General features: G+C 43.2%; 4 protein-coding genes across 11 annotated transcripts; 1 reads left to right on the forward strand and 3 right to left on the reverse strand.

Annotated features, from left to right (window-relative positions):
* Positions 1–713: 713 nt before the first annotated feature.
* Positions 714–6,217, reverse strand: polr2c (RNA polymerase II subunit C). The gene is given in 10 exon segments (XM_045697197.2): positions 714–1,142; positions 1,390–1,464; positions 1,562–1,640; positions 1,643–1,729; positions 1,864–1,915; positions 2,013–2,141; positions 2,258–2,310; positions 2,422–2,490; positions 5,466–5,515; positions 5,865–6,217. Coding segments are annotated over 10 exon segments (825 nt in total). The 5' UTR covers positions 5,951–6,217; the 3' UTR covers positions 714–997.
* On the forward strand, positions 5,240–21,342 carry ciapin1 (cytokine induced apoptosis inhibitor 1). 7 transcript variants are annotated; one of them, XM_014148910.3, is made up of 9 exons: positions 5,240–5,320; positions 15,999–16,161; positions 18,809–18,952; positions 19,050–19,129; positions 19,205–19,373; positions 19,462–19,538; positions 19,624–19,745; positions 20,562–20,643; positions 20,752–21,342. In XM_014148910.3, exons 2-9 carry the CDS (start codon positions 16,005–16,007, stop codon positions 20,860–20,862), a joined length of 942 nt encoding a protein of 313 aa, XP_014004385.2. In that variant the 5' UTR covers positions 5,240–5,320; positions 15,999–16,004; the 3' UTR covers positions 20,863–21,342. The 7 variants fall into 7 exon arrangements, with proteins under 7 accessions (XP_014004385.2, XP_014004382.3, XP_014004383.3 ...); XM_014148907.3 differs by having other exon boundaries at positions 5,242–5,325; XM_014148908.3 differs by having other exon boundaries at positions 5,242–5,325; positions 19,465–19,538.
* Positions 6,326–14,791, reverse strand: coq9 (coenzyme Q9 homolog (S. cerevisiae)). The gene is made up of 9 exons (XM_014148914.3): positions 14,690–14,791; positions 12,766–13,003; positions 9,118–9,253; positions 8,851–8,993; positions 8,650–8,734; positions 8,125–8,229; positions 7,691–7,846; positions 6,828–6,881; positions 6,326–6,558 (listed from the first exon to the last, which is right to left on the reverse strand). Exons 1-9 carry the CDS (start codon positions 14,745–14,747, stop codon positions 6,523–6,525), a joined length of 1,011 nt encoding a protein of 336 aa, XP_014004389.3. The 5' UTR covers positions 14,748–14,791; the 3' UTR covers positions 6,326–6,522.
* prmt7 (protein arginine methyltransferase 7) lies at positions 21,009–25,951 on the reverse strand. Of its 2 annotated transcripts, none has more exons than XM_014148906.3 (17): positions 25,696–25,951; positions 25,416–25,452; positions 25,107–25,256; positions 24,827–24,935; positions 24,408–24,520; positions 24,094–24,323; positions 23,805–23,985; positions 23,602–23,729; positions 23,315–23,453; positions 23,113–23,196; positions 22,952–22,999; positions 22,761–22,850; positions 22,429–22,590; positions 22,271–22,345; positions 21,968–22,125; positions 21,724–21,820; positions 21,009–21,598 (listed from the first exon to the last, which is right to left on the reverse strand). In XM_014148906.3, the coding sequence occupies exons 1-17, from the start codon at positions 25,788–25,790 to the stop codon at positions 21,440–21,442; spliced, it is 2,055 nt and encodes a 684-aa protein (XP_014004381.2). In that variant the 5' UTR covers positions 25,791–25,951; the 3' UTR covers positions 21,009–21,439. The 2 variants fall into 2 exon arrangements, with proteins under 2 accessions (XP_014004381.2, XP_014004380.2); XM_014148905.3 differs by having other exon boundaries at positions 21,968–22,128.
* Between the last annotated feature and the right edge of the window lie 98 nt (positions 25,952–26,049).

The raw sequence follows: 26,049 nt of genomic DNA on the forward strand, positions 1-26,049 counted from the left end.
ATTATCCCCAAAATATCAACGCTCTGTTTTGCAGCAGTGACTAGATTGGGCTCGAGCAGCACCGAAAATGTACATAAATCATAATTTGGCGGGTGCTAATGTCTTATTTCACACATGTACACGTGTGTATTAATACGCATCTGTGAATTAGTCATTTGTTTTTTTGCATATCCCAACTCTCCTGGAGACACCTTCAGAGAGTGGTGTCATGGCCAGGGTCTGCCATTATCAACTCTGACGCTGGAACAATTAGGATTAAATGCCTTGCTCAAGGGCAGATTGTTCACCTTGTCGGCTCAGGGAATCGAACTAGCGACCTTTCGGTTACTGGCCCATCGCTCTAACAGCTGTCATGCCAGCACTTCATTTGTCAGTACAGGTTGTAGGCTACACTTACGCTTTGGCTGAGTACTGAAAAGCTGGGACCCTGTAATGCTAATTAAGGCTAACAAAATCAACCCAATTTCCTTTCCTTAGTGGTAGCTACAATAATGAAATCTGATCACTTATTCAGCCAAAACAGGCCAGTGATGCATGAATATCAAGTAATGATCGGAAGACACCATTGCGATGCTGTAGGTTTCTCTTCAAACATTGATGTAGTGACACCTTGTAGCCTACATTAGTAGGCTACATATACCCAAGTCACAGTGACTGCTCACCTATTATCTAATTCACCACCTTATTTAGATTAAAAGGCAATCACTTTGAGGCTTGATGAAGATTGGGGTTTATTGAAAAAAAGGTTCATTACACAAAATATTTTTTTTCTTCTTTGTTTTTTAAATCCTGCAAACAACTTCTACAAAGAGGAGATGTAGACAAAACAATACAGTGGATGATGTAGAAACAACAGATGATATCAGTTGGTGAGCTGATATGGTTGGATCAACTTCTGCCAATATCACAAATTTGCCACCATCAAATAAGTTCATAATTTGGAACTGGGTCTGCTTTAGATCTCTGAACGGTGTAGAACTGGCTAAAACTGCAGGACTCAGTTGATCGTGAGGACATCACTCTGAATTTCATGGCTCAGCTGGGTCTGTAAATCACTCAGTTTCTTTTTCAGCACTGCCAGAGCAGACATGACGATGGTCTCTGGTCGCAGTGAGCCACATGTCTCCACGTTGTAATAGAACCTGCAAGTTTGTGCCACAACACAAATTAACAGTGACGTCTCTACCATCTTTCCTACTGATCATTATTCACCATCTTTTGTCATCACATACTGCTTTAACACCATCAAAACCTGTATCACACAGTCATCATCATTGGAATGCGACAGTTGATACTGAAGGACACAAATGCTCAATAACAGACATGTAATTCAATACATTGGTACTGACTGGTAAAGAACCATTTAGACTCCAATTAACTGATACTCGCCTCTCAGGTTTGCCATTGGGGTCAAAGGGTGCTTGCACCTCATCCTCCTCAATCTCTGAGTATTCACTCTTTGGCCTGAGACAGAGAAAAACACTGGGTCAATTCACAGTAACTCTCCCCCTCACCGAATACGGTAATGGGCCTCCATTAAGAACATTCAAATGTAACCCACCATTCCTCTGGCCGTGGATAAACAGTGTGCCTCAGTGCATTGTCTGGGTCATACTCAAAGGACACCCCTGCTGTAGGGTCCACTTGGCATGCTCCTTGCCAAAACCTTTTTTGGCATAAGCTCTGAGTCGCAGCTCCTGACCCTTCCTAAGCTTCACCAGCAAAATGTCTGACGAGAGGAAGGAGGCAGAGCCAAGATGAGGAAGAGGGTAGAATGATAATGCGAGAGCAGCAATGAATGTAAGAGACCAAATATTTATAATAAAATACTTTAATAGAAAACCATTGGTAAGAGCAGCCTACCATCCTGTTCAACATAGTCATTGGGATCATTGTCTCGACTCTTGGAGGTCACCTGAAGATCACATAAGATAAGTCAACTCGCTTCCGAACAAAATAATAAGGGGAGGAAAATCTGTATGTGAATTACTGTTGAATGGAAGCGCACTCACAGGAATGACTCGAGGGTGGTTGGACAGCAGGTCTCGTGAGGTCACATGGCGGGTCTGGTCCTCTGTGCAGCGAACGTCCAGTGTCAGTTCAACAGAGCATTCTGGGCAGAAATCGTCACATGTACAGTCCTGCGGTAGACGGGAATAGAGGAGAAAAGACTTAGTGGTTTTATCTTCAAGTGAGCATGGCTGGCAACATAACTTTCAGCCATTGTCTGGTCTTCATCAGGTGTCCAAATGCTTACTCTGGAGTACTGCATCTTGTCCACAACATCATCACTGGTAAGGGGGATAAGACCTGAAAATGTGACCATAGACTAAGTGAGTTAGTGATCAGTACAATATTGGTGTAAAGGAGAAAACAAGGGAGAAAGAAAACGTAGAATCGTATAATACATTAACTACATACCCACTCTGTGAGCAATAAACTCGTCGTGGATCACAGAAGAATTTGCATCAATTTGAATCCAATCAATAGCTGAAATTAAACAATGACATGAACACTTCCAAAAATATTAATCATTGTGGGGACTGGGGAGGACATGACTAACAAATGTCTACACGTTCATGAGATTCTAACAAGCACAGGTGATGCTGTATCTTACCTAGTCTGATTAATCAGGCTGTAATAGACAATTAATTGGTATACACAGCCTGACACAAATGCCTGCAAAATCATCTAAAATGTTCCTTACAAGCCAGAATGATGAATAAAATTACATTTAAAAACGTACTCTACCGGTTGTCTGTGCTGTTCGTCTTTCAGCTGCTCGTAATTTGAGATAAAATATCCACAGGAAAGTATTGTTTACCCAATGTTTTAGAGAGCCGGTAATATGCCTCTAAAAAGTTGAGTAAACAATATTTTCCTGTGGATACCGTGTCTCAAATTTTGAGAAGAGTAATTGCAGACCGCAATTAGGGGCATTTCTGATATGAAGTTACACCCATTGATGCTAGCCATTGGTCTGTGGACATTTCTTTCGCTTCAGGGACATCAGTTGTTGACTGTAGCAATGTAGCTAAGCCTAACCCCAACCTTTTTCCTAACCTCATTCTCCTAAACCTGCCACGCCAGTAATTATCACACAGTAATTATCCTAACCAGCCACGCTAATGATCCTAATCTCAATTCGAAATTGTATTTATCACATGCGCCGAATACAACAGGTGTAGACCTTACCGTGAAATGCTTACTTACAAGCCCTTAACCAACAATGCAGTTAAGAAAAATATTTACTAAATAAAATGATCAACAATAAAATCAACGAGGCTACATACAGGGGGTACCGGTACCGAGTCAATGTGCGGGGGTACAGGTTAGTTGAAGTCATATGTACATGTACACTACCGGTCAAAAGTTTTAGAACACCTACTCATTCAAGGGATTTTATTTTTACTATTTTCTACATTGCCAGTTTCATCATAGCGCTTGATGGTTTTTGCGCCTGCACTTGAAGAAACTTTCAAAGTTCTTGCGAGGTTCCGTATTGACTGACCTTCATGTCTTAAACGGTTTTTGATATAATATGGACTTGGTCTTTTACCAAATAGGGATATCTTCTGTATATCCCCAGTACCTTGTCACAACAACAACTGATTGGCTCAAAACACATTAAGGAAAGAAATTCCACAAATTAATTTAACAAGGCACACCTGTTAATTGAAACGCATTCCAGGTGATTACCTAATGAAGCCGGTTGAGAGAATGCCATGTGTTATTTCATAGCCGAGCAGTTGCCATACCAGGCGGTCATGCAACCAGTCAGGATGCTCTCGATACAGCTGTAAAACTGAGGATCTGAGGACCCGAGGACCCATGCCAAATCTTTTCAGTGTCCTGAGGGGGAATAGGCGTTGTTGTGCTCTCTTCACGAATGTCTTAGTGTGTTTGGACCATGATAGTTTGTTTTCCTGTAGTTCACAACCATCTCCTTTGTCTTGATCACGTTGAGAGAGATTGTTGTCCTGGTGCCACATGCTCGGAGTACACGTCCTGGTAATCCGCCTGGCCTTGTGAATGTTGACCTGGCTAGCGTGATCACACAGCTGGTGCTCTCATGCATGCCTCAGTGTTGCTTGCTTCGAACCGCACATAGTAATTTAGCTCGTCTGGTAGGCTTGTGTCACTGTGCGGCTGGGCTTCCCTTTGTAGTCCGTAATAGTTTGCAAGCACTGCCACAGCCGACGAGCATCGGAGCCTGTGTAGTAGGATTCAATCTTAGTCCTGTATTTACGCTTTGCCTGTTTGATGGTTTGTCTGAGGGCATAGCGGGACTTCTTATAAGTGTCTAGGTTAGAGTCCTGCTCCTTGAAAATGGCAGCTCTAGCCTTTAGTTTAGTGCAGATGTTGCCTGTAATCCATGGCTTCTGGTTGGGGTATGTACGTACGGTCACTGTGGGGGACAATGTCATTGATGAAGCCGGTTCTGATGTGGTATACTCCTCAATGCCATCGGATGAGTCCCGGAACATATTCCAGTCCGTGCTAGCAAAACAGTCCTGTAGCTGAGCATCTGCGTCATCTGGACACTGCCGTATTGAGCGAGTCACTGGTACTTCCTGCTTTAGTTTTTGCTTGTTTGCAGGAATCAGGAGGATAGAATAATAGTCAGATTAGCCAAATGGAAGGGGAGAGTGAGCTTTGTACACGTCTCTGTGTGTGGAGTAAAGGTAGTCTAGAGTTTTTCCCCCTCTGGTTGCACATGTAACATGCTGGTCGAAATTAGGTCAAATGGATTTGTTTCCCTGCAATAAAGTCCCCGGCCACTAGGAGCGCCGCCTCTGGATGAGCATTTTCTTTTTTGCTTATGGCTTTATACAGCTCATTGACTGTGGTCTTAGTGTCAGCATCTGTGTTGGTAAATAGTCAGCTACAAAAAAATAGATAAACTCTTGGTAAATAGTGTGATCTACAGCTTATCATGAGACATTTTACCTCAGGTGAGCAAAACCTCGAGACTTCCTTAATATTTAATTTCGCACACCAGCTGTTATTGTTCTTTTTTGCAATTGCACAGAAACCAGCCAACTCTATATTATCCATGTCTTTGTTCAGCTATAACTCATTAAAACATAAGATATTACCGTTTTTAAAATCTGCCACGGTATTTATCCTAACCTTCTATGTAAACAAATAATCTGTGTCGAGAAACCAGTATCATAACACCGGAATTGACCAATGGCAGGCACAAATTGGCGTTATCTGATAAAGGAACGCCCACATCAAGAAACGCCTCGAATTCCGGTTTGCAATACATCATTTGGCAAATTTCGAGCAGCTGAAGGACACATCTCACATACAACCGGTAGAGTAAGTTTAAATGTAATTTTATATAAACATTCTAGCTTGTAAGGACCATTTATTTACACGATTTAGCAGGTATTCGTTTCAGGCTGTATATACACTAGTAACAATTAATTGTGTCCAGCCTGATTTAATCAGACTCTTACCTATTGTTGCAACCTCTGACATAAAGACACGTCGGATGGAATTCGCAACCCTGTATAAATAAGACAACACATGTGAAAGAATGAATGTCAAACTTTAGACAATAGCAGTCACTTATAATAAGAATATTATCTTGCACCAAGCCCTCCATTTCGTCGAGCACCACGACCCCAGATAAGAGCCAGGAGAGTCGCTGGCTTAAGCCCCGCTGCGCCATCCAACTAACGTTAGCTAGTTAGTCACACGTATGTTTCCATTGCTACTTATTAAGCCACGTACAACGATTAAAAAAAAAACATTTACAGCTGTGGTTATCAAGTTTATCGCAGGCGCGCTAACATTGGCTACCCTATCGCAAGCCAGCTAACAACTTTTTGATAATCAGTTGAATGGCTACTCACGACAGGTCGGTGTTCTCAATGACAAATTTAACATTCTCATCCGTCAGTTCTGTGATCTTCACGATTGGCTGGTTAGCATACGGCATGGTTAACGTATAAGAAAAGCAATTTACATTGAAGTTTACACGTCTTGTCGGTCTAAAACAACGCCACCGGGAAGGCCTCAAATTGCTTACCGCTTATTGGCCAAAATAAATCAATAAAGTCTGATTGGTCAGTCGTGGTGGGCGGGTTCTTTTTAACATCCGGGTCACACCCGTGACGTCTAGAAATACTTTCTAAATAAAACATTTTTTGCACCAAGATGAAATCCATGCAGTGTTGTTATCTCATTGTAGGAACTCCTAGGGATAGGTGTTAATACACACAGGATACATCTAATATAGATCTGTTTCTTAGTTGACACATTCCGATTATGCTTTGTCCTCATCCTAAATCAATTTGGGTGAAAAAAAAGAACATTGTTCTGTTGTAATTCATCCGTAATTTATTTAGGAACACTCAATGGAGCCGAACAAAAATGTTTGAAATACAATCACATTTTTGTGTCCTTTATACAAAAGGGATAGGAGTGGGCGTGAGGGAAAACCATTTTAAACACAAACTCCTGACTGGCAGAGATCAGAGGGGATGGTGGAACAGAAATAGCCATCTTGTTTCACCGTCTCTGGTTAATTCCGGTTAGATTTTTCAGCTGAAAAATAGAGAAATCTCCAGTGACTACTAAACACACAAAATACAATTGGAACTAAACAAATGCCAGCGCCTGGTATTATCATTTAAACAATGCAGAATTTTGGGGGAAAAAAGCCACCTAAGGTTACAAGCAATGAGGCTGTGCGTGTTCAAGACAGATACAACATATCTTTACAATGCCTAGAGAAGTGTTTAAGCTGTCAATGTGTTATAATAATCCTTTATTCTGTGCATCTCAAACATGCATATTCTCTCTAGCATCCTCACCGTAACAGCAGCTCCCATAAGCCCCTGCACCACTGCTTCTCCTGTGGATGCCGCCTACAGGACACAATAGCAAAAGAGATGTCAAATACACGTATTGAGTTCCCTTAATATAGGTTGCATACTAGTGAGGTCTTTCTAATGATTTATACGTTTCATTACTGGTGACCATTTACTTACACTACCGTTCAAAAGTTTGGGGTCACTTAGAAATGATTGTTTTTGAAAGAAAAGCACTCTTTGCCCATTAAAATAACATAAAATTGGTCAAATACAGTGCAGACATTGTTAATGTTGTAAATGACTATTGTTGCTGGAAACAGCAGATTTAAAAAAAATGGAATATCTACATAGGCGTACAGAGGCCCATTAGGCTTTCTAATGGTCATTTAGCCTTTTAAAATCATAACTTAGATTAGCTAACACAATGTGCCATTGGAACACAGGAGTGATGGTTGCTGGTAATGGGCCTCTGTACGCCAATGTAGATTTACGTTTACATTTTAGTCATTTAGCAGACGCTCTTATCCATTACAGTAGTGAATGCATACATTTCATATTTTTCTCTCCGTACTGGTCCTCCGTGGGATTCGAACCCACAACCCTGGCGTTGCAAACACCATGCTCTACCAACTGAGCCACACGGGACCATATTCCATTAAAAAAATATATATATCTGCCATTTCCAGATTCAATAGTCATTTACAACATTAAATGTCTACACTGTATTTCTGATCAATTTGATGTCAATTTAATGGACAAAGAAATTAGCTTTTCTTTCAAAAACAAGAACATTTATAAGTGACCCCAAACTTTTGAATGGTAGTGTATATTAAGAGACTATACACAGACTGAGGAAATGGTACCTGTTTGGCGGCGTCGGCCATGTTGACAATATCCTGGATGCGGTTGTCAAGGAAGTTCCAGGTGTCCTGGAAGTCTTCGGAGGAGTCCTGTACCATCACCAGCTCTGTGGTGTTATAGATCCCTGTCAGTGCAGCTCGTTTTGTATACCAGTTCAACTGAGATGGGAACAGAGGGAAAATTGAAGCATAGTGGTTGTTGACAGACTATACTAAAACCTTCGTCATGATGGAAATATAAGTATTTGGGTTAGACAAATGTCAGTAGCACCCACATGTAAAATAGGGATATTATAGAGCATAGGAGATGGATTAAAGGAGTAAACTGTGCTAAGAGGTAGAGGTGGTGAGTAGTAACCTTTGCAGAGGCAGGCCAGATAGTATGAGGTGAGGAAGACATGGGGAGAGGGGTACTTAGGCTGAGGGGATCGACTCACATCTGTGGAGCGGTCTCCAGCATAGTACCAGATATCATCCACCAGGGTGGAGAGGTGCTTCAGACTGTTTGGTATGTTGTGTGGCAGAAACAGAATACTCAAAGCCTGGAGAAAGGGAGATATACTTTAATCAGCAGAAAAACGGATATTTGAAATATATATAAATAATTGGGAGAGACTAACAATGTGGATGGCAGTGATACATTTCTTCTAAGTAAGCTGTATGGCACATTTGTGCACAGCTCATAATGACTGGAACTGAGAAAATGGAATGGCATCAAACACATGGAAACCATTTGTTTGATACCATTACAACAAGCCAGTTTTCCCCAATTAAGGTGCCACCAACCTCCTGTGGTGTACAGGTGTAATAAATGGTTGCCTCTATTAGTGTGTCAAGAAGACGTTACAAGATTAGGCTACCTTATATCAAGGAGTAGCTTGAACTGGTTCAAGGTGAGGGGATTAACTGTCAGTTGTCAAGGTCTAGGGCACAATTGTTATCCTGTGTTGTGTGCAAGATACCTGTGGCCAATTATTTATGTATGGGGTCAACATCCTCAATCTGGTTTCCACTGCATCCCTAAGAAACTCAGCAGTTTTCTTTGGTCTGCAAGAAATTATGTGGTTAACACGTGCTCACATACCAATAACAAATCACAGATGTTTAATTCCTAACTGTAATATCATTCTTCCACCTGCTAATTTTAGAATGAGGGAACTTACTCTGCCTGACCAAGTTGGACCTGATTGTGATGCTCTGCCAGTTGCTCTGTTAGCTGGGTATTGGACTGAGCGATGAAGTGCAGGACTAGGTCCCCTGCCCCATTCTGGAACATTCCACTGGAAGCTGCTGAGAGACCCAGGGTCTGCTCAGAGGAAAACAGTAATAGGAAAGCAACAATTATATTTAGTCACATTACCTTAAACTCTCCAACCTCTCCGTCCCATCCACACAACTACAGTGAATCCAACTTCCCTAAACTCACTAACCTCAGCTCCTGCTGAAATGGCTTCAACAGTCCAACCATGTAGTGGGACAAAGTCCAGCGCAGCGTTAAGGATGCGCGCTTGCAGTTGCTCCTCTGTTTCATAGTCTTCTCCTTGTTCTCCACTCTGGTCTACATAACTGCACAATCAAATCAAAGTTTATTTGTCACGTGCGCCGAATACAACAGGTGTAGACCTTACAGTGAAATGCTTACTTACAGGCTCTAACCAATAGTGCAAAAAAGGTATTAGGTGAACAATAGGTAAGTAAAGAAAAACAACAGTAAAAAGACAGTGAAAAATAACAGTAGCGAGGCTACATGCTGATTGAGGTAATATGTACATGAATGTATAGTTAGTGACTATGCATATATGATAAACAGAGAGTAGCAGCAGCGTAAAAGAGGGGTTGGGGGGTACACAATGCAAATAGTCCGGGTAGCCATTTGATTACCTGTTCAGGAGTCTTATGGCTTGGGGGTAAAAACTGTTGAATCCTTTTTGTCCTAGACTTGGCACTCCGGTACTGCTTGCCATGCGGTAGTAGAGAGAACAGTCTATGACTGGGGTGGCTGGGGTCTTTGACAATTTTTAGGGCCTTCCTCTGACACCGCCTGGTGTAGAGGTCCTGGATGGCAGGAAGCTTGGCCCCAGTGATGTACTGTGCTGGAACGCACTACCCTCTGTAGTGCCTTGCGGTCGGAGGCCGAGCAGTTGCCGTACCAGGCAGTGATGCAACCAGTCAGGATGCTCTCGATGTTGCAGCTGTAGAACCTTTTGAGGATCTCAGGACCCATGCCAAATCTTTTTAGTTTCCTGAGAATAGGGGAATTCCTGGGAATAGGCTTTGTCGTGCCCTCTTCACGACCGTCTTGGACCAATCTAGCTTGTTGGTGATATGGACACCAAGGAACTTGAAGCTCTCAACCTGCTCCACTACAGCCCCGTCAATGAGAGTGCTCGGTCCTCCTTTTCCTGTAGTCCACAATCATCTCCTTATTCTTGGTTACGTTGAGGGATAGGTTGTTATTCTGGCACCACCCGGCCAGGTCTCTGACCTCCTCCCTATAGGCTGTCTCGTCGTTGTCGGTGACGTTTTTGTTGTCGTTGTTGTGTCATCTGCAAACTTAATGATGGTGTTGGAGTCGTGCTTGGCCATGCAGTCGTGGGTGAACAGGGAGTACAGTAGGGGACTGAGCACGCAGCCCTGGGGGGCTCCAGTGTTGAGGGTCAGCATGGCAGATGTGTTGCCACCTACCCTCACCACCTGCGGGCGGCCCGTCAGGAAGTCCAGGATCCAGATGCAGAGGGAGGTGTTTAGTCCCAGGATCCTTAGCTTAGTGATGAGCTTTGAGGGCACTATGGTGTTGAACGCTGAGCTGTAGTCAATGAATAGCATTCTCACATAGGTGTTCCTTTAGTCAAGGTGGGAAAGGGCAGTGTGGAGTGCAATAGAGACTGCATAATCTGTGGATCTGTTTGGGCAGTATGCAAATTGGAGTGGGTCTAGGGGATGTTCGTGTTGTGAGCCATTATCAGCCTTACAAAGCACTTCATGGTTACGGACGTGAGTGCTACGGGTCTGTAGTCATTTAGGCAGGTTGCCTTTGTTCTTGGGCACAAGGACTATGGTGGTATTACTCAATCAGGGACATGTTGAAAATGTTATTGAAGACACCTGCCAGTTAGTCAGCACATGCCCAGAGCACACGTCCTGGTAATCCGTCTGGCCCCGCAGCCTTGTGTATGTTGACCTGTTTAAAAGTCTTAATCACATCGGCTACGGAGAGCGTGATCACACAGTCGTCCGGAACAGCTGATGCTCTCATGCATGCCTCAGTGTTGCTTGCCTCGAATCGAGCATAGAAGTGATTTAGCTCGTCTGGTAGGCTCGTGTCACTGGGCAGCTCTCGGCTGTGCTTCCTTCTGTAATAGTTTGCAAGCCCTGCCACATAAGACGAGCGTCGGAGCTGGTGTAGTATGATTCAGTCTTAGCCCTGTATTGACACTTTGCCTGTTTTGATGGTTCGTCGCAGGGCATAGCAGGATTTCTTGTAAGCTTCTGGGTTAGAGTCCCGCACCTTGAAAGCGGCAGCTCTACCCTTTAGCTCAGTGCGGATGTTCCCTGTAATCCATGGCTTCTGGTTGGGGTATGTACGTACAGTCACTGTGGGGACGACGTCCTCGATGCACTTATTGATAAAGCCAGTGACTGATGTGGTGTACTCCTCAATGCCATCGGAAGAATCCTGGAACATGTTCCAGTCTGTGCTAGCAAAACAGTCCTGTAGTTTAGCATCTGCTTCATCTGACCACTTTTTTTATAGACCGAGTCACTGGTGCTTCCTGCATTACTTTTTGCTTGTAAGCAGGAATCAGGAGGATAGAGTTGTAGTCGGATTTACCAAATGGAGGGCGAGCTTTGTAAGCGTCTCTGTGTGGAGTACAGGTGGTCTCGATTTTTTTCCCCTCTGGTTGCACATTTAACATGCTGGTAGAAATTTGGTAAAACGGATTTAAGTTTCCCTGCATTAAAGTCTCCGGCCACTAGGAGTGCCGCCTCTGGGTGAATGGTTTCCTGTTTGCTTATTTCCTTATACAGCTGACTGAGTGCGGTCTTAGTGCCAGCATTTGTCTGTGGTGGTAAATAAACAGCCACGAAAAGTAGAGCTGAAAACTCTAGGCAAGTAGTGTGGCATGCAATTTATCACAATATACTCTACTTCGGGCGAGCAAAATCTAGACTTCCATAGATTTTGTGCACCAGCTGTTTACAAATATGCACAGACCGCTGCCCCCCCTCGTGTGCTGTTCTATCTTGCCGGTGCAGCGTATAATATCCCGCTAGCTGAATATCCATGTCATCATTCAGCCACGATTCCGTGAAACATAGGATATCACAGTTTTTGATGTCCCGTTGGTAGGATATTTGTGATCGTACCTCGTCTAATTTATTGACCAATGATTGCATGTTGGCGAGTAATATTGACGGTAATGGCAGCTTTCCCACTCGCCTCCTGCGGGTCCTCACGAAGCATCCCGCTCGGTATCCTCTATACCTGCGTCTCCTCCTCTTGCAAATAACGGGGATGTTGGCCCTGTCCGGTGTTTGGAGAATGTCCTGTGCGTCCTGCTTGTTGAAAAAAAAATCTTAGTCTAATCCGAGGTGAGTGATCGCTGTTCTGATATCCAGAAGCTCTTTTTTGCCGTAAGATACGGTTGCAGAAACATTATGTTCAAAATAAGTTACAAATAACGCGGTAAAAAAGAGAGAACACAGCATAGACGGATGGCATAGAAGTAACTTAAGAACAAAATGACAATGTTGTTTCAGTTGCAATGTAATCGCTTGCGGACAGATGCACGTAACAAATAGTAGCATCTGTCAATTGGTACTTTGTTCTGGTACTCAGATTTTTCAGGTGTGGCCAGGCTGAACCTGGCTCAGAGTTACGGTTTAGACGGGTGGAGATTTCGCTAATCTCGTTAGTACATTTTCTAACATGTCTACCCCCAGAACTTATTTGAGCATCTGACACACTAAAGATGTTAGTTCTGGGTGTCCAAGATTAGCAGCAATGCCACAATGTGGTATGGTAATGTTATGCATTGGTAAGGTGTGTAAGTGTCAGTTTGCAGTATCATCCTAACCTGATGTTGGGCTGGGGAGCCTTTTCAGCAGCAGCAGCAGCTTCCTGCGTTGATGTGGCTGTGTCATGTTCAGATGGGTGAGCCTGATAATGCTCGTGGAAGGTTGTAGTCGGGGATGCGGTGGAGGATGGAGGGACTGGGATGGACTTGTCCTTGTCCTCCTGAAGCCGACGTGCAGCACAGTGCAAGCCTCGTCTCAGGCCATTACACTGGGGACTGGATGTTTTTGGAACTACCACTAGAATAAATAATCAGAGAAAGATGCTGTAATTATGTTCATACTGAAACTTTGCATCGTGTGTCCTGAGCACATGTATTAGCCTAACTTATACTGAACAAAAAATATATAAATGCAACAATTTCAAATATTTTACTGAGTTAGTTCATATAAGTCAATTTAAATAAATAAATTAGGCCCTAATCTATGGATTTCACATGACTGGGAATACAGATACCTTAAAAAAAAAGGTAGGGGCGTGGATCAGAAAACCAGTCAGTATCTGGTGTGACCATCATTTTCCTCAAGAAGCGCGACATCTCCTTCGCATAGAGTTGATCAGGCTGTTGATTGTGGCCTGTGGAATGTTGTCCCACTGCTTTTCAATGGCTGTGCAAAGTTGCTGGATATTGTTGGGAACACGCTGTCGTACACGTCAATCCAGAGCATCCCAAACATGCTCAATGGGTGACATGTCTGGTGCGTATGCAGGCCGTGGAAGAACAGACATTTTCAGCTTCCAGGAATTGTGTACAGATCCTTGCGACATGGGGCTGTGCATTATCATGCTGAAAGCGGCGGATGAATGGCACGACAATGGGCCTCATGATCTCGTCACGGTATCATTCAAATTGCCATCGATAAAATACAATTGTGTTCGTTGTCTGTAACTTATGCCTGCCCATACCATAACCCCACTGCCACCATGGGGCACTCTGTTCACAACGTTGACATCAGCAAACCGCTCGCCTACACAACACCATACATGTGGCCTGCGGTTGGACGTACTGCCAAATTCTCTAAAACAATGTTGAAGGTGCCTCATTGTAGAGAAATTAATATAAAATTCTGGCAACAGCTCTGGTGGACATTCCTGCTGTCAAGCATGCCAATTGCACCCTCCCTCAAAACGTTTGACATATGTGGCATTGTGTTGTGACAAAACTGCATGAGTGGCCTTTTGTCCCCAGCACAAGGTGCACCTGTGTAATGATCATGCCATTTAATCAGCTTCTTATTTACAATGATCGCCTACCCCGGGCCAAACCCTAACAACGCTGGGCCAAATGTGCGCCACCCTATGGGCCTCCCAATCACGGCCGGTTGTGATACAGCCTGGACTCGAACCAGGGTCTGTAGTGACGCCTCTAGGACTGAGAAGCAGTGCTTTAGACTGCTTGGCAAAGGAGAAATTCCATGCACAACATTTTAGAGAAGCTTTTTGTGCGAAATAAAAATGTCTGGGATATTTTATTTCAGCTCATGAAACGTGGGACCAACACTTTATATTTTTGTTCAGTATAGTTGCCAAATAATGGGTGGGGGAGTCCATATGACGCTTGGTAGTTTGTGAAAACACAAGCAGGCTGACTGGACTCGCCACCCTCTCACAATTTAAGGGGTAAATTATTGCATATTAACGTTACCTAGCTACGTGTATTGCAATGAAGATCTTAATACTTGCAGTTGTGATAACTAAGTTAAATGTTTTCTTGCGCTGAGATGTAGCTTGCAAGGAGTAGCTAGCCAACATTATGTAACCTAATTCTGTCCTTCATTATCACCTTCTCCGATAAGTGTGTTCCCATTGGTTGGCTAGCTAGCAAGCTCTCTTGCGATTTAGACCTAAATCAATCTACACTATTACCAGAAACAAGTTCCTGAGCTAATGTCTAGACTAAGATCAACTAGCAAGTCTTGGCTCACCGCTGCCAAGATATCGAAGGGCTCTTCCAACTCGAAGTCCTTGTAGCAGCGCCGCCATATCTAGCTGCTAACTGTATTTTGTAGATATCCGACGCGTCATTTTTACGCGACTCTCTTTTGAGCAGCACGTAAATCGAATATTTCACAGTTGTTTTGACCGGAGAGGTAAGTTAGCAAGAAGGTGATCTAACTTTGACCGAAACCCTTTTGCCCTATTTAATGTTCAGAATTCTCAAAGTGAAAGTGGAATTACTACACGGAGTTTGCGTATCGAAAACATACATTTTGATTTGAACGTTTTAGCTTATACTAGTTAGCGTTAATTAACTTCTATGTCACAAAAACAATTACACGAGGCGATAAGACCAATATAATTTATAGAACACAAGTTGGTTAAATATGCTTGATGTCTGTTTGACTGGTAGTAGCTTCGTTTGCCAGAAACGTTTTTGGTTTCTAGTCGGTTCTATAATATTACACATTTTATGTGTGTTTTTTATGAGGTTGGACTCTAGCCTTGAACTACAGAGACACTAACATTAATCCTGATGTATATGTAACTGATGCAAGGTGCTGGCTGTAACTTGTCCTGAAAATGTGAAATCCTAACACAAATCAGTATAGCATTGTGTATTCTTTCTGTTTCGCAATCACTCAGGTCATGTGACTGCTGCTATCAGGGTGGTTTAGTCAAAGATGATCTATTATATTGACAAGATAGTCGAATAACCGCTCTAACAATGGAAATGCATGTCCTCAAAGATGGAAGGCAGGCGAGATCAGTGATAGGGCAGATACGCGTGTGAATAACAGGCGCACTCCAATATAAAGTTGCCGAAATGCCACATGCGTCAACTTATATTACTGCGTTCGTAACAACCTAGCCATTACGAAACATATTTTAGATCAAATAATCCTCACGTAGCAAATTAGCAATACATTTTTTTAATTGACCTGCATAAAAAAAATACTAAAGGGAAAGTGGTGTACCTAGTCAGTTGAACTGAAATGTGTCTTCCGCATTTAACCCAACCCCTCTGAATCGAGGAGGTGCGGGGGGCTGCCTTAAATCGACATCCACGTCTTCGGCGCCCTGGGAACAGTGTACATGGACAGATTTTGGAATGTGTAAACCCTATTGCTTCGCGTATTCCCCTGGTCTTGTAAAACTCCTGTCTCCCAGCTGTGTTATCAGCAGGATGTCCACCCACTCAGATAAGTCAAGTCTGATAGATAGGAGAAGCTGTCCTGTGGTGGTTTCTTCAGTCGATTTTAAATTACATTGAATTAATTGATTGCTGCTCTGCAGGAGGCCATGGCAGACCTTGGTGTGAAAGCAGGAGATAAGGTGCTTTTGGTGTGGAGCCAGCCTTCGTCCCCAACAACCCTGAAGAAGCTGGCAGAGAGTCTAGGGGCCATGGTTGGCACCGATGGCCGAGTGTCCCTGGAGAATATGGAAAGACTTATAATGTGTAAGTTTATTATCTATGCGTATTCACCTGTAATTTGTTTATTTTTATTTAACTAGGCAAGTCAGTTTAGGACAAATTATTATTTACAATGACTGCCTACACCGGCCAAACCCGGATGATGCTTGACCAATTGTGCTCCGACCTATGGGACTCTCAATCACGGCCGGTTGTGATACAGTCTGGATTTGAACCAGGGTGTCTGTAGTGACGCCTCTAGCACTGATATGCAGTGCCTTAGACCGCTACGCCACTCAGGAGCCCATAACTCCACCCCTACCAACATGTACACTTCACCTCTACCTACATGTACAGATTACCTCGACTAACCTGTACCCCCGCACACTGACTCGTTACCCCCTGTATATAGCCTCGTTAATGTTGTTTTATTGTGTTACTTTTTATAATTGTTTACTTTAGTTTAGTTAGTAAATATTTTCTTAACTCTTCTTGAACTGCTTGTAAGTAAGCATTTCTCTGTAAGGTCTACACATGTTGTATTCGGCACGTGACAAAGTTTGATTTGAAGTGACACTCATTCACCTGAGGATCTGTTACAACACTTGGCCTATGCTTGTTCTTAAACCCATGCATTGACATGTGGGTCGTTCTACCTCAAAAAGCACAAGAAAGAGGATTTTGACATCCGCCATCTCAGATTGTTACGGAATCGTTTCTGTAGTTAGAAACAGAAAATGAGATTTCCTGCAACATTATTTTGTTGAAATATAATCTACGGTATAAGAAATTAAGCTAGTTGATTGCACCCAAGTTGCCTATTTTTTAATTATAGGATTCCTGTAATGTTCAATAAATATATTAAATAACATCTGATTTGGACCCCCAAAAAAATGTAAGACATGAGGATTACAAAGAAATGGTCAAAAGCCCCCCCCCCCCCCCCCCCCCACGCCAATCGCATCCCATGCAAATACACCCCACTCCAATCCCACCCCAACAACCAGTATACAGTATGTTCTCTATGTCTAACAAGTAGTATGGCGCTGCAGCTCTGAGTATTGCTTCTTCATGTAATGTAATGTATTCCCAGTGAATTTGGTGACGTTTTTCCCTCCCTGTTGTTAGGTTTATGTCCCATCCTACATCCTGATATTACCAGGTTCTGACCACTAGATGATGCTGTTCTGCATTTTCTTTTGTTGGTATGACAGCAATCCATGCTTTCAAAGCTACCTTTTTAGCATTTGTGGCACAAATCCAATGCAAGTTAATAGCTAGGTTTCCAACCAATTTAGCGACAGATTTCCATGCAAATATTTTAGATTCCGCATCAAGAAAATATGCGCATTTTCCCAGCAGCGGTGTATCCACCAAACGGACTTGTTGTGGATAAAAATCAGTGTGTGACGACGTAAGGTTACATGTACCGAATAAAAAATCGAAAGTTCAATGTGTTTCCAAAGCTCTACTGATAGTTTTATCACAAACTGTTGCGTTAAATAGCAAATGTGTCTACTACTCTGGTCTTGGCACGTGTGCTCTAGGCATCAGTTTGCAGATAACCTACTGCAGGGTATTCTACATGAGATTATTAATTTGTCAAATGGCAGTCAAGAATCAATCATTATGTCACCAGAATAAGACCCTCAATATTTATTTGAAAGGAGCTTCAAGATCACCATGTACTTTCATTGTACAACATTGTGAAGTTCATCATTTATTTCATCTGTAGCCTAATAAACTGCATGGTTTCCCGAATTGTAGTGAGAGGACCACACAACATATCATCGCGTATATCCAAGTTTACTTCAATATGATGGTTGTTATTATATAAATATTTGCGCATAAAAGCATTTCCACCGCCATTCTCGCATAATTAATTTAACCGACACAAAAAGATCCCACCAGGTCGAACAAACAAATTCTGTTGGCATTTAAAAAATTGTACAGCTGTCATGATTTTTTAAAAATACGGTATGACTTTAATCGCATAAAAACTGTCGATGGAAACATGGTTAATGGTACCTAATATTAGCAGTTTCATGCTTCATGTCCAAATCATCCTAAAGTATCTTACAATACATTTTATAACTAACTCAATAGCAAAAATGCTATTATAGCTAACGTTGACTTGCATTGGATTTGTCCCACAAATGCAAAAACGTTGGAGTTTGGCCAAGTAAACAAAACCAAAGCATGGGTTGCTGTCATAACTTGTCCATAAACTGCTTACATGGTAAGGAAACCAATATGTCATTTCCCCTTTAACATTGAGGGGGGGGGCTTAATTTTTTAATTACCTACTAGCAGGAACAGCACCATCTAGTGGTCAGAATATCAGGATGTAGGATGGGACATAACCCTAACGGCTCCATACTACATATAGTACTTGTCAGACATGGAGAACTGATACGGTATACTCGTTGTTGGTGGGTCTGGCGTGGGGGGTCCGTGGGTGGCTTTTGACTATTTATTTGGATTCCTCATGTCTTATTATTAGAAAAAAAAGTTTGGTTCAAATCAGATGTTGGGTATATCAACAAAATACAGTTGCAGGAATGCAAATCTTAAAAAAATCTGAGCTGGTGGGTGTCATGGGTGTGAACAACCCATGTCTGATATGTCTAGCTATATATACACTTGTTATAAGGGCATCGGATTATACCATTTTATGAACTCCTTTCCTCAGCTTCACATGCAGCATCAAGCTACGACTGGGTCCTCTCAAGTCTACTCTCTGACAGCTTTTCTGTCCACACCTCAGAGACACTAGCAGAGATGGCCAGAGTGATCAAACCTGACGGAAAACTAGTGCTTGAAGAACCTGTTACAGGTAAGAAGGTGGAGAGCGCAAGTGTTTGAGTGTCCTGGTCATGATTGAGGACACATAGTAAAGGACTCAGATTCTTGACACCTGTCCTTGTTCTTAGGAACTGATGACCAAAAAGTGAGGACTGCTGAGAAGCTTATATCAGTGTTGAAGTTGTCTGGCCTGGTGTCAGTGACTGAGGTGAGTAAACCAGCACTGGAATGTCACTCCTCCAGGCACTGTGTACTCTACTCATGTTTTCTTTAACATTGACAGGTCAGTAAAGAACCCCTGACCCCAGAGGCTGTGTCTGCCCTGAAGACATTCACAGGCTTCCAGGGTAACACTCTATCCAGGGTGCGCATGTCTGCTTCTAAACCCAACTTTGAAGTGGGCTCTTCGAGCCAGCTGAAGTTTTCCTTTGGGAAAAAGACCTCAAAACCAGGTATGTGGAGTTCTCCTTCCTTCGGTTAACATTTCATACTATTCCTCCAGGTCTCCTTTTGAAAATGTAATTGATTTTCTTGTTTCAGTAGACAAACCTGCACTTGACCCCAATGCTGCCAAGGCGTGGACCCTGTCAGCCAATGACATGGATGATGATGATGTGGTGAGTGATTTGTGTGGTTTTTTTGTTTTTCATATTTCTCTGATGGTGATTCTCAATATGCCACTCCCCTGTCTTTTCTTCTCAGGACCTGGTAGATTCAGATGCTCTGTTGGATGCAGATGACTTTAAGAAGCCAGACGCAGCCTCCCTCAAAGCGCCCTCCTGTGGTGACGGAACCACCAAGAAAAAGAAGGCTTGCAAGAACTGGTAAGAAACACCCCTCACTCTCTTTGGTTACAGAAAAGAGGGCTCACCCATACACCAACAATTTAGTTGGCATCATCGCCAAGAGACTAAGTTCAACTGATTATTGAATATCTCTAGTGCAAATATGGAGATAATCACACATGGTTGCCTTGAATCATAACTATTCTCTTGTAAATGTCCCCCACAATGAAATTGGGGAGGCGACTGTGGATCTTTCTCCAGATTGAAAATGCAAACTTTGAAAGGTTACACCCCTCACCCCGTTTGACCTTAAGTCATGGAATTCGGTACATAGGGCCCTCTCCCCACAAGGAACACATTTTCCGTAGGGACCCATAAGGTCAGATTATCCTCCATTTTTACATTTTGTGAAAAAAACACTACTCTGCTGGCACCAAATGAGTGGTATATGGGATCTATGGACAAAGGTCTCTCAATGTAATATTTTCCTGAATAGTACCTGGCCACTATTGACCATTTGTGCCAGGTGTGGTCTGGCACAAATGCATATAAATCAGTCAAGGATAATCAAACACAATTTTGGTGCATATGTTGCAAACACTCAAGTATCAACATATGCGAGAACATTCATATCAACCACACAGTGATGCTATAACAAGCCATGAACATGTTTCTGTTTGACTCAGTGCTGAAATGAGTCTAGCAAACCCATGCGATATCCAACACAACTGGCCTGATTTTAACAATTTGGGTGAATGATGCTTCTTGCCATAGATCCGGAATTTACAAAATGACACTTAGCCCAAGGGGGACGGCATGCTTACGGTTGCCTTGTTTGTCATTACTCCTACGTAGCTCTTGTGGTCTTGCTGAAGAGTTGGAACAGGAGAGCAAGGGCGCCAAGACAATCAGCCAGCCCAAGTCCGCCTGTGGAAGTGTGAGTGTCACTCTTTGCCCATATGCAACCACCATGGCTTTGTCAACACCAGCATCTTTGTGAAGCCAGTTTGTAATTGTTGACCAGATCTTTTGACCTGTATTTCAGTGTTACCTGGGTGATGCCTTCCGATGTGCCAGCTGTCCATACATTGGGATGCCTGCCTTCAAACCTGGAGAGAAGATCGTACTAGCCAACACAGGGCTAAATGATACCTAGGAACAACCACAATATGTACTTTCTGGAATATCACATTCCTTACATCATTCTAACCTCCCACCCCCTGGAGTCCATGACCAATGCCAGGTTCTCACTGAGATGGTCAGAATGGCTCTTCTACATCATGTATAAGAGCAAAAAGCAGGCAGAGTTTGAGTAAATGTATTGGGAGTAGTGAAACATTACTGAATCGATCCAGGTTTACAGGCTTATTTGACCACGTGACAACTGTTCCTGGCCATATCATACAATGAAGATTTCACAGGGCACTCACCATATTTCAACATACAGGTGTCCATAATAAATGTCAGTTCAATTAACCGTGTGTATATTACTATCTGGATTGTTTTCTACAAAAAGTGGTAGTCTATTTTCAGGATTTCCCATTTAATAAGTCAATGACAATCCTTCAAGCATGGCCTGTTTATATATTCACTTTCACACTTAAAAGCACAAGAATAAAATATAAAACAAACACCATCCATCAGTATTTGGTTTTACTAGAGTAATTTAAAATGTCTGTCCTCTTCATAGAAGCCAACCCAGAGATGTCCAGTTTCATGTGTACCAATACAGATCACTGTGAGGCAACTGTGAAATCCATTTTGATATCCCCGATGCTGGGTTCAAAGGTGAAACTATAAGACACTGAGGCCCTTCCATCCCCTGAGCTCTCCCAGGGGGACCTGAAGAAGTACACGCCTTGTTTCCGATGGAGACTCCATTCACAGGCACCCTACAGGGGAACAAGAGGGGTTAATTTACTATTCAACCATTTAACCTTATTCGGGTATTCATATTGAATTACAGAAAAATAGAAATTGCAATGCATTAGTAGTATTGAATGAGGGATGTTAGTACCTCTTCACTGACTGGTCTCGTCAGGCCCATGCTAACTTTGATGTCATCATTCAGTTGGTACTCCATCCACAGGGCCACACCATGGCAACGTCCCCTCCTGTACAGAAACACAAATGGTGTTCAGGACCATTTGGAATGCTGTTATCAGAGCATATTTGAGAATGTGCTCTGGCTAGGACATAATGACAATTTACTTACCGGTATGAGAAAGAAAAAAATCTGAGACCAAAATAAGAGTCCATACCTCGTAAATGGTAGTGATCCCTGACATCTGATTGGCTGTTCAGGAACACACTGTAGGAAGTCAAAGGTCATGACAGCTCTGGGCTGGGTCAGAGCCCGACACGGGTACTCCCATAGAGGCTGTGGCTCAGCCTCATGGGACTCACGGAAATCCAGAGACTGCTGCGCGGGGAGTGTTAAAAAGGTGCACTGCTGTGAGTGAGCGCTAATGAAGACTAGAGCAGTACCCATTCCCATCTTTGATAAAAAAGTGTATTTTTCTCCAAATTAAATTATGTCCATATTGAAAGAGGTGGATTCTAACCTGAACCATCTCATCCATAGGTCCAACGTCAAAGCCTTCACATGTACCACAAGGAGCTCTTATCCTCCACAGATCCTGACAGAGGTTGAGTGAATGAGAGAGGCACACAAGTTCAAAAGTTTACTTTTCATTTTACTACAGATGCCAATATCTCTTACCTGAAACTCCACGGCGACCATGCACAGAGTGGCAGAGCAAGGCAAGATGGTGGCATTGGGTGTCAGCAGACGGACCAGGGCAGTACGACAGTACCAGAAGTACAGGGAGTGCCAGGGCAGAAGACTGGTGCTGAAGTAGGGCTCGCCTATCAACACTGATATCTAGGGGACACATGAAACAATATAAATACATAAATAAAATAGAAAGCAGTAGAAAAGAGTTAACAAAAACTTTTAAAAGTGTAAAATAGTTTTTGTACAGACGCTGTTCAGGGGATTCTAATACTGTATATCATATACAGAACACCCCAGAATAGTGTTACTGTTCATACCGGTTCCCCCGCCAGGTCGGTACTGGACAGCTGATCAGGACGAATCCCCAGAATCTGAACTCCTCCGCTCATGGAGTTGGCATTCAGCACCTACAGAGATATACACGTTTTAGCAACTAGCAACCTTGTGTTCATTGACTTTTACTAATAGATTTGAACGAAGTAAAAGCTTTTGTTATGGGGACTCTCACTTGTTCAATGACCTGCTTCAACATTCCAGAGCTTTCCAAACTGAACACCTGGATGGACACAGACAAACCTTATTTCGTGGCCTTGTTGGAATCATTTCAAAAACCAAATAGGTGAGTAAAAATATACAAGTAAGAGCATGACAAAGTAAAAATAGTAATACCTTCTTAGCTCCAAGCATGTGAGCGAAGACGGGTAACAGACTCCCATCACTGACCCCTACGCACACGCTGTCTGGTTTTACAACCTAAAATTGACAAACACCCATATTCATTATCTGGATCGAATAGTAGCTACACCATATCCATTATGGCAAAGCCGCACACACCCTGCTCTATACCCGACCCTCAAACCTCATCACTCACACTGCGTAGAGCTCTGACGTAGCTCTGTGTGCGCTGGCGGTCGTTGAGCTCCCCGAAGCGTGTGCGTGTCCACACCAGGTGAGCTTGACAGACGCAACATGGCCGACAAGGTGGTGCCTCACTCAACGAGCCCTGTTGACTGAGAGGACATAAACAACCACACACAGCTCTGATTAGACAACCTTTACTCACCCTCATTTGTTTGTGCAACATTAGGTAACTACAGACAGTTTTGTACATCTAAGTAGTCTAGGGTGTGTGTGTTTGTGTGTATAGGAGTTAGTTACCCGTCGGGCTGTAGGCTGTACCACAGGCTGTAGTCGTCATGGGAGACAGTAAGGCTGAGTTCCTCTCCCTCTGCCACCCTCCTCTCCACAGGAAGGAAGTAGACACTCTGCATCCAGTGATCCCGCCACTAAAAAGACAGACAAACATTACTTCCTCAAACTGTATCACACATGTGCATCCATGACATACCCACTGCACTTACAGGAGCGGACTGAGGGTCTGGGTAGGTCCAGCTGGGAGCCATGGAACACACGATGGATCCGCTGGGGTCCATGTCTATGTCCCACCAGGAGAGGACCACCTGAGCCCGGCCACTGGACTGAGCTGGGAAGCTAGAGGAGTGGGACTGAGGGGCACTGCTCACTGGCTTACTGAAGTCCACACTGGGAGGGAGAGAAGAAAAGAGAGAAAGGCATAAATTACCACTGAATGGAGACGATTCATTGGGAATATATAAATAATAAATGTTTGTTCAAAAATGTGCATCTGACCTGAACATGGTGCAGAGAGGCCCTAGTGGTGTGAAGCGGTGAGGGGGCACCTGGCTGAGCTGGATGTCACAGACAGAGTGGGCTCCAGCACAGTGGCTTACAGCGGGAGGAGGCAGCAGTTTGCAACCATCCACCTCCATGGGTTGTAACTGTGCCCAACTCCACAACTGCTCTGACTCCACTAGCTGGGCATACACTGTGGCACGGTGGGGCACAGCCTCACAGCCCTCCTACAGGAGAAATACACATCTGCTTCACACGTCTGATTATTTCTCACAACACACACACACGTGCACGCAAGCACACACACCTACCTGGACCAGGTTGAGATGAGCGTGTTCATAGCTGGGTAAGGCTCCCTCTCCAATTAGTTCAGTGTCAAACAGCTCTGTGACGAGGACGTTGGCTCGAGTCTGCATGTCTCCATCTGGAGTGAAAACACATGTAGCAATCTTATGATAACATTCAGTTGAGGTTAAAAGGTTTCTCTGCACAGTTAAAGAAAAGTGATCCAAAGTGGATGTAACTGCACTGTATGAGGCATATTTCAGGTCACAGGTCATTACATGTGTTATTGTTAAGATGATTCAAAAACAAACTTTGCACTTTCTGTCAAACTTGGAGTTTGTCACACACGGGAGTTACTGATGCTGCGGCACAGGCAATTTGAAAAGTAATTTGAATCAGCACAACTGTACATCACATGACTGTGTGTATGACACGTGTGACTTACCTAGTCCAACTGTCACTTCTGTAGAGTGTTTATTGATGATCTTGATCTTGTCTGAGAAGCCATTTTTCTTCACTATTCGGAAAGCAGCATCTGCCATGGGCTTGAAAACCTATTGGATAAGACAAACAAATCACAATTAAAATGGGGTTTCAAAATCCATTCTTCATTAGAACACCTTTTCCTATTTTCCATTTCCACTATCCTGTCATTGACGGTGAATTCTAAATGCTATTTGATTGATTTGCCAATGGTGTGTGGGTTTCAGCAAACTCATGCTCACCTCTACAGCATAGCAGTAGTCAGCCCCAGCTGTGACAGCCATCATGGACAGCAGTCCTGTTCCGGTGCCAATGTCCAGAACGATGACTTTATCACCCCGTGCCTTCACTCTGCTCACAGCAGCCCTGATGCCCTGGTAGTACTTCTCATTCTGGAGGGCAGACAAGAGGTTTAGATACATCAGTGGTTCCCAACCAGGGGTACTTCAGGGGTACCCCCGGGCAGAGAACCACAGAAACATACAGGGAAAGTACAAACTATATGCTGTAAGTGTTGTTTCCTGTCAAAGGAAGCATGGACACACACTCACCCTATCGTGATCGTGCAGCATATCAGCATAGCAGGACCTGAGAAACAAACCGGTGATCATCATTTGATCAGATACGGACGTGGGAAAACTGCCTAAACGCCCCGGACGCTTAATCGAGCTCACCTCATGGTTAAAAAAGTGATTTGACAAAGACAGAAAATAGTGCTTTGTATAGCTAGTGCAATAAATTAATATTAAATTATATACAAACGAAATGTTGCATTGGCGGACTATTTTAATGGAACATAAGTGGTTGGCTTGCTAGCATAACGTTAACTACCTGGCAATCTCTTGATGGTAGTCATACTCCTCACTCTCCTCGACCCAATCCAACGCGCCTGTGGTCGGGTTGGCACGTCCGCAGAAAGTCTTCATTACAGTAGCTATATATCGATTACGATGCCGCGTTTTTGATTCAATATAATATATTGTATTCCAGAATAATACCGTTTTTACACTAATCTCTACCAAATTGGATTATGGCAGCATTGCTTTAACGGGGGCAGACATGTTTTTTCTCCCTCTGACTGCCAATTGGGGTGTATTCATTCCGTGAATTCGGTTGGAAAACGTTTCTCAAACGGGACACAATGGGCGGAAACTACCTGAATGTGTCCAATAGAAACTCAAGTTT

This window comes from Salmo salar, chromosome 16 (assembly GCF_965601325.2).
Source record: "Salmo salar chromosome 16, fSalSal1, whole genome shotgun sequence".
Lineage (NCBI taxonomy): Eukaryota > Metazoa > Chordata > Actinopteri > Salmoniformes > Salmonidae > Salmo > Salmo salar.

Bases quoted from the DNA above. Each gene is read 5' to 3' on its own strand.
- ciapin1 (XM_014148910.3), top strand. From the start codon at position 16,005: ATGGCAGACCTTGGTGTGAAAGCAGGAGATAAGGTGCTTTTGGTGTGG. The intron at 18,953-19,049 runs GTAAGAAGGTGG...CCTTGTTCTTAG, and splicing joins GCTTGAAGAACCTGTTACAG to GAACTGATGACCAAAAAGTG. The intron at 20,644-20,751 runs GTGAGTGTCACT...CCTGTATTTCAG, and splicing joins CCAAGTCCGCCTGTGGAAGT to TGTTACCTGGGTGATGCCTT.
- prmt7 (XM_014148905.3), bottom strand. From the start codon at position 25,790: ATGAAGACTTTCTGCGGACGTGCCAACCCGACCACAGGCGCGTTGGAT. The intron at 25,257-25,415 runs GTGAGTGTGTGT...TCTGCCCTCCAG, and splicing joins TGCTGCACGATCACGATAGG to AATGAGAAGTACTACCAGGG. The intron at 23,986-24,093 runs GTCAGATGCACA...TCTCCCTCCCAG, and splicing joins CCTCTCTGCACCATGTTCAG to TGTGGACTTCAGTAAGCCAG.
- coq9 (XM_014148914.3), bottom strand. From the start codon at position 14,747: ATGGCGGCGCTGCTACAAGGACTTCGAGTTGGAAGAGCCCTTCGATAT. The intron at 9,254-12,765 runs GTTAGGATGATA...TTGATTGTGCAG, and splicing joins GCTCCCCAGCCCAACATCAG to TTATGTAGACCAGAGTGGAG. The intron at 8,994-9,117 runs GTTAGTGAGTTT...TCCTCTGAGCAG, and splicing joins CCATTTCAGCAGGAGCTGAG to ACCCTGGGTCTCTCAGCAGC.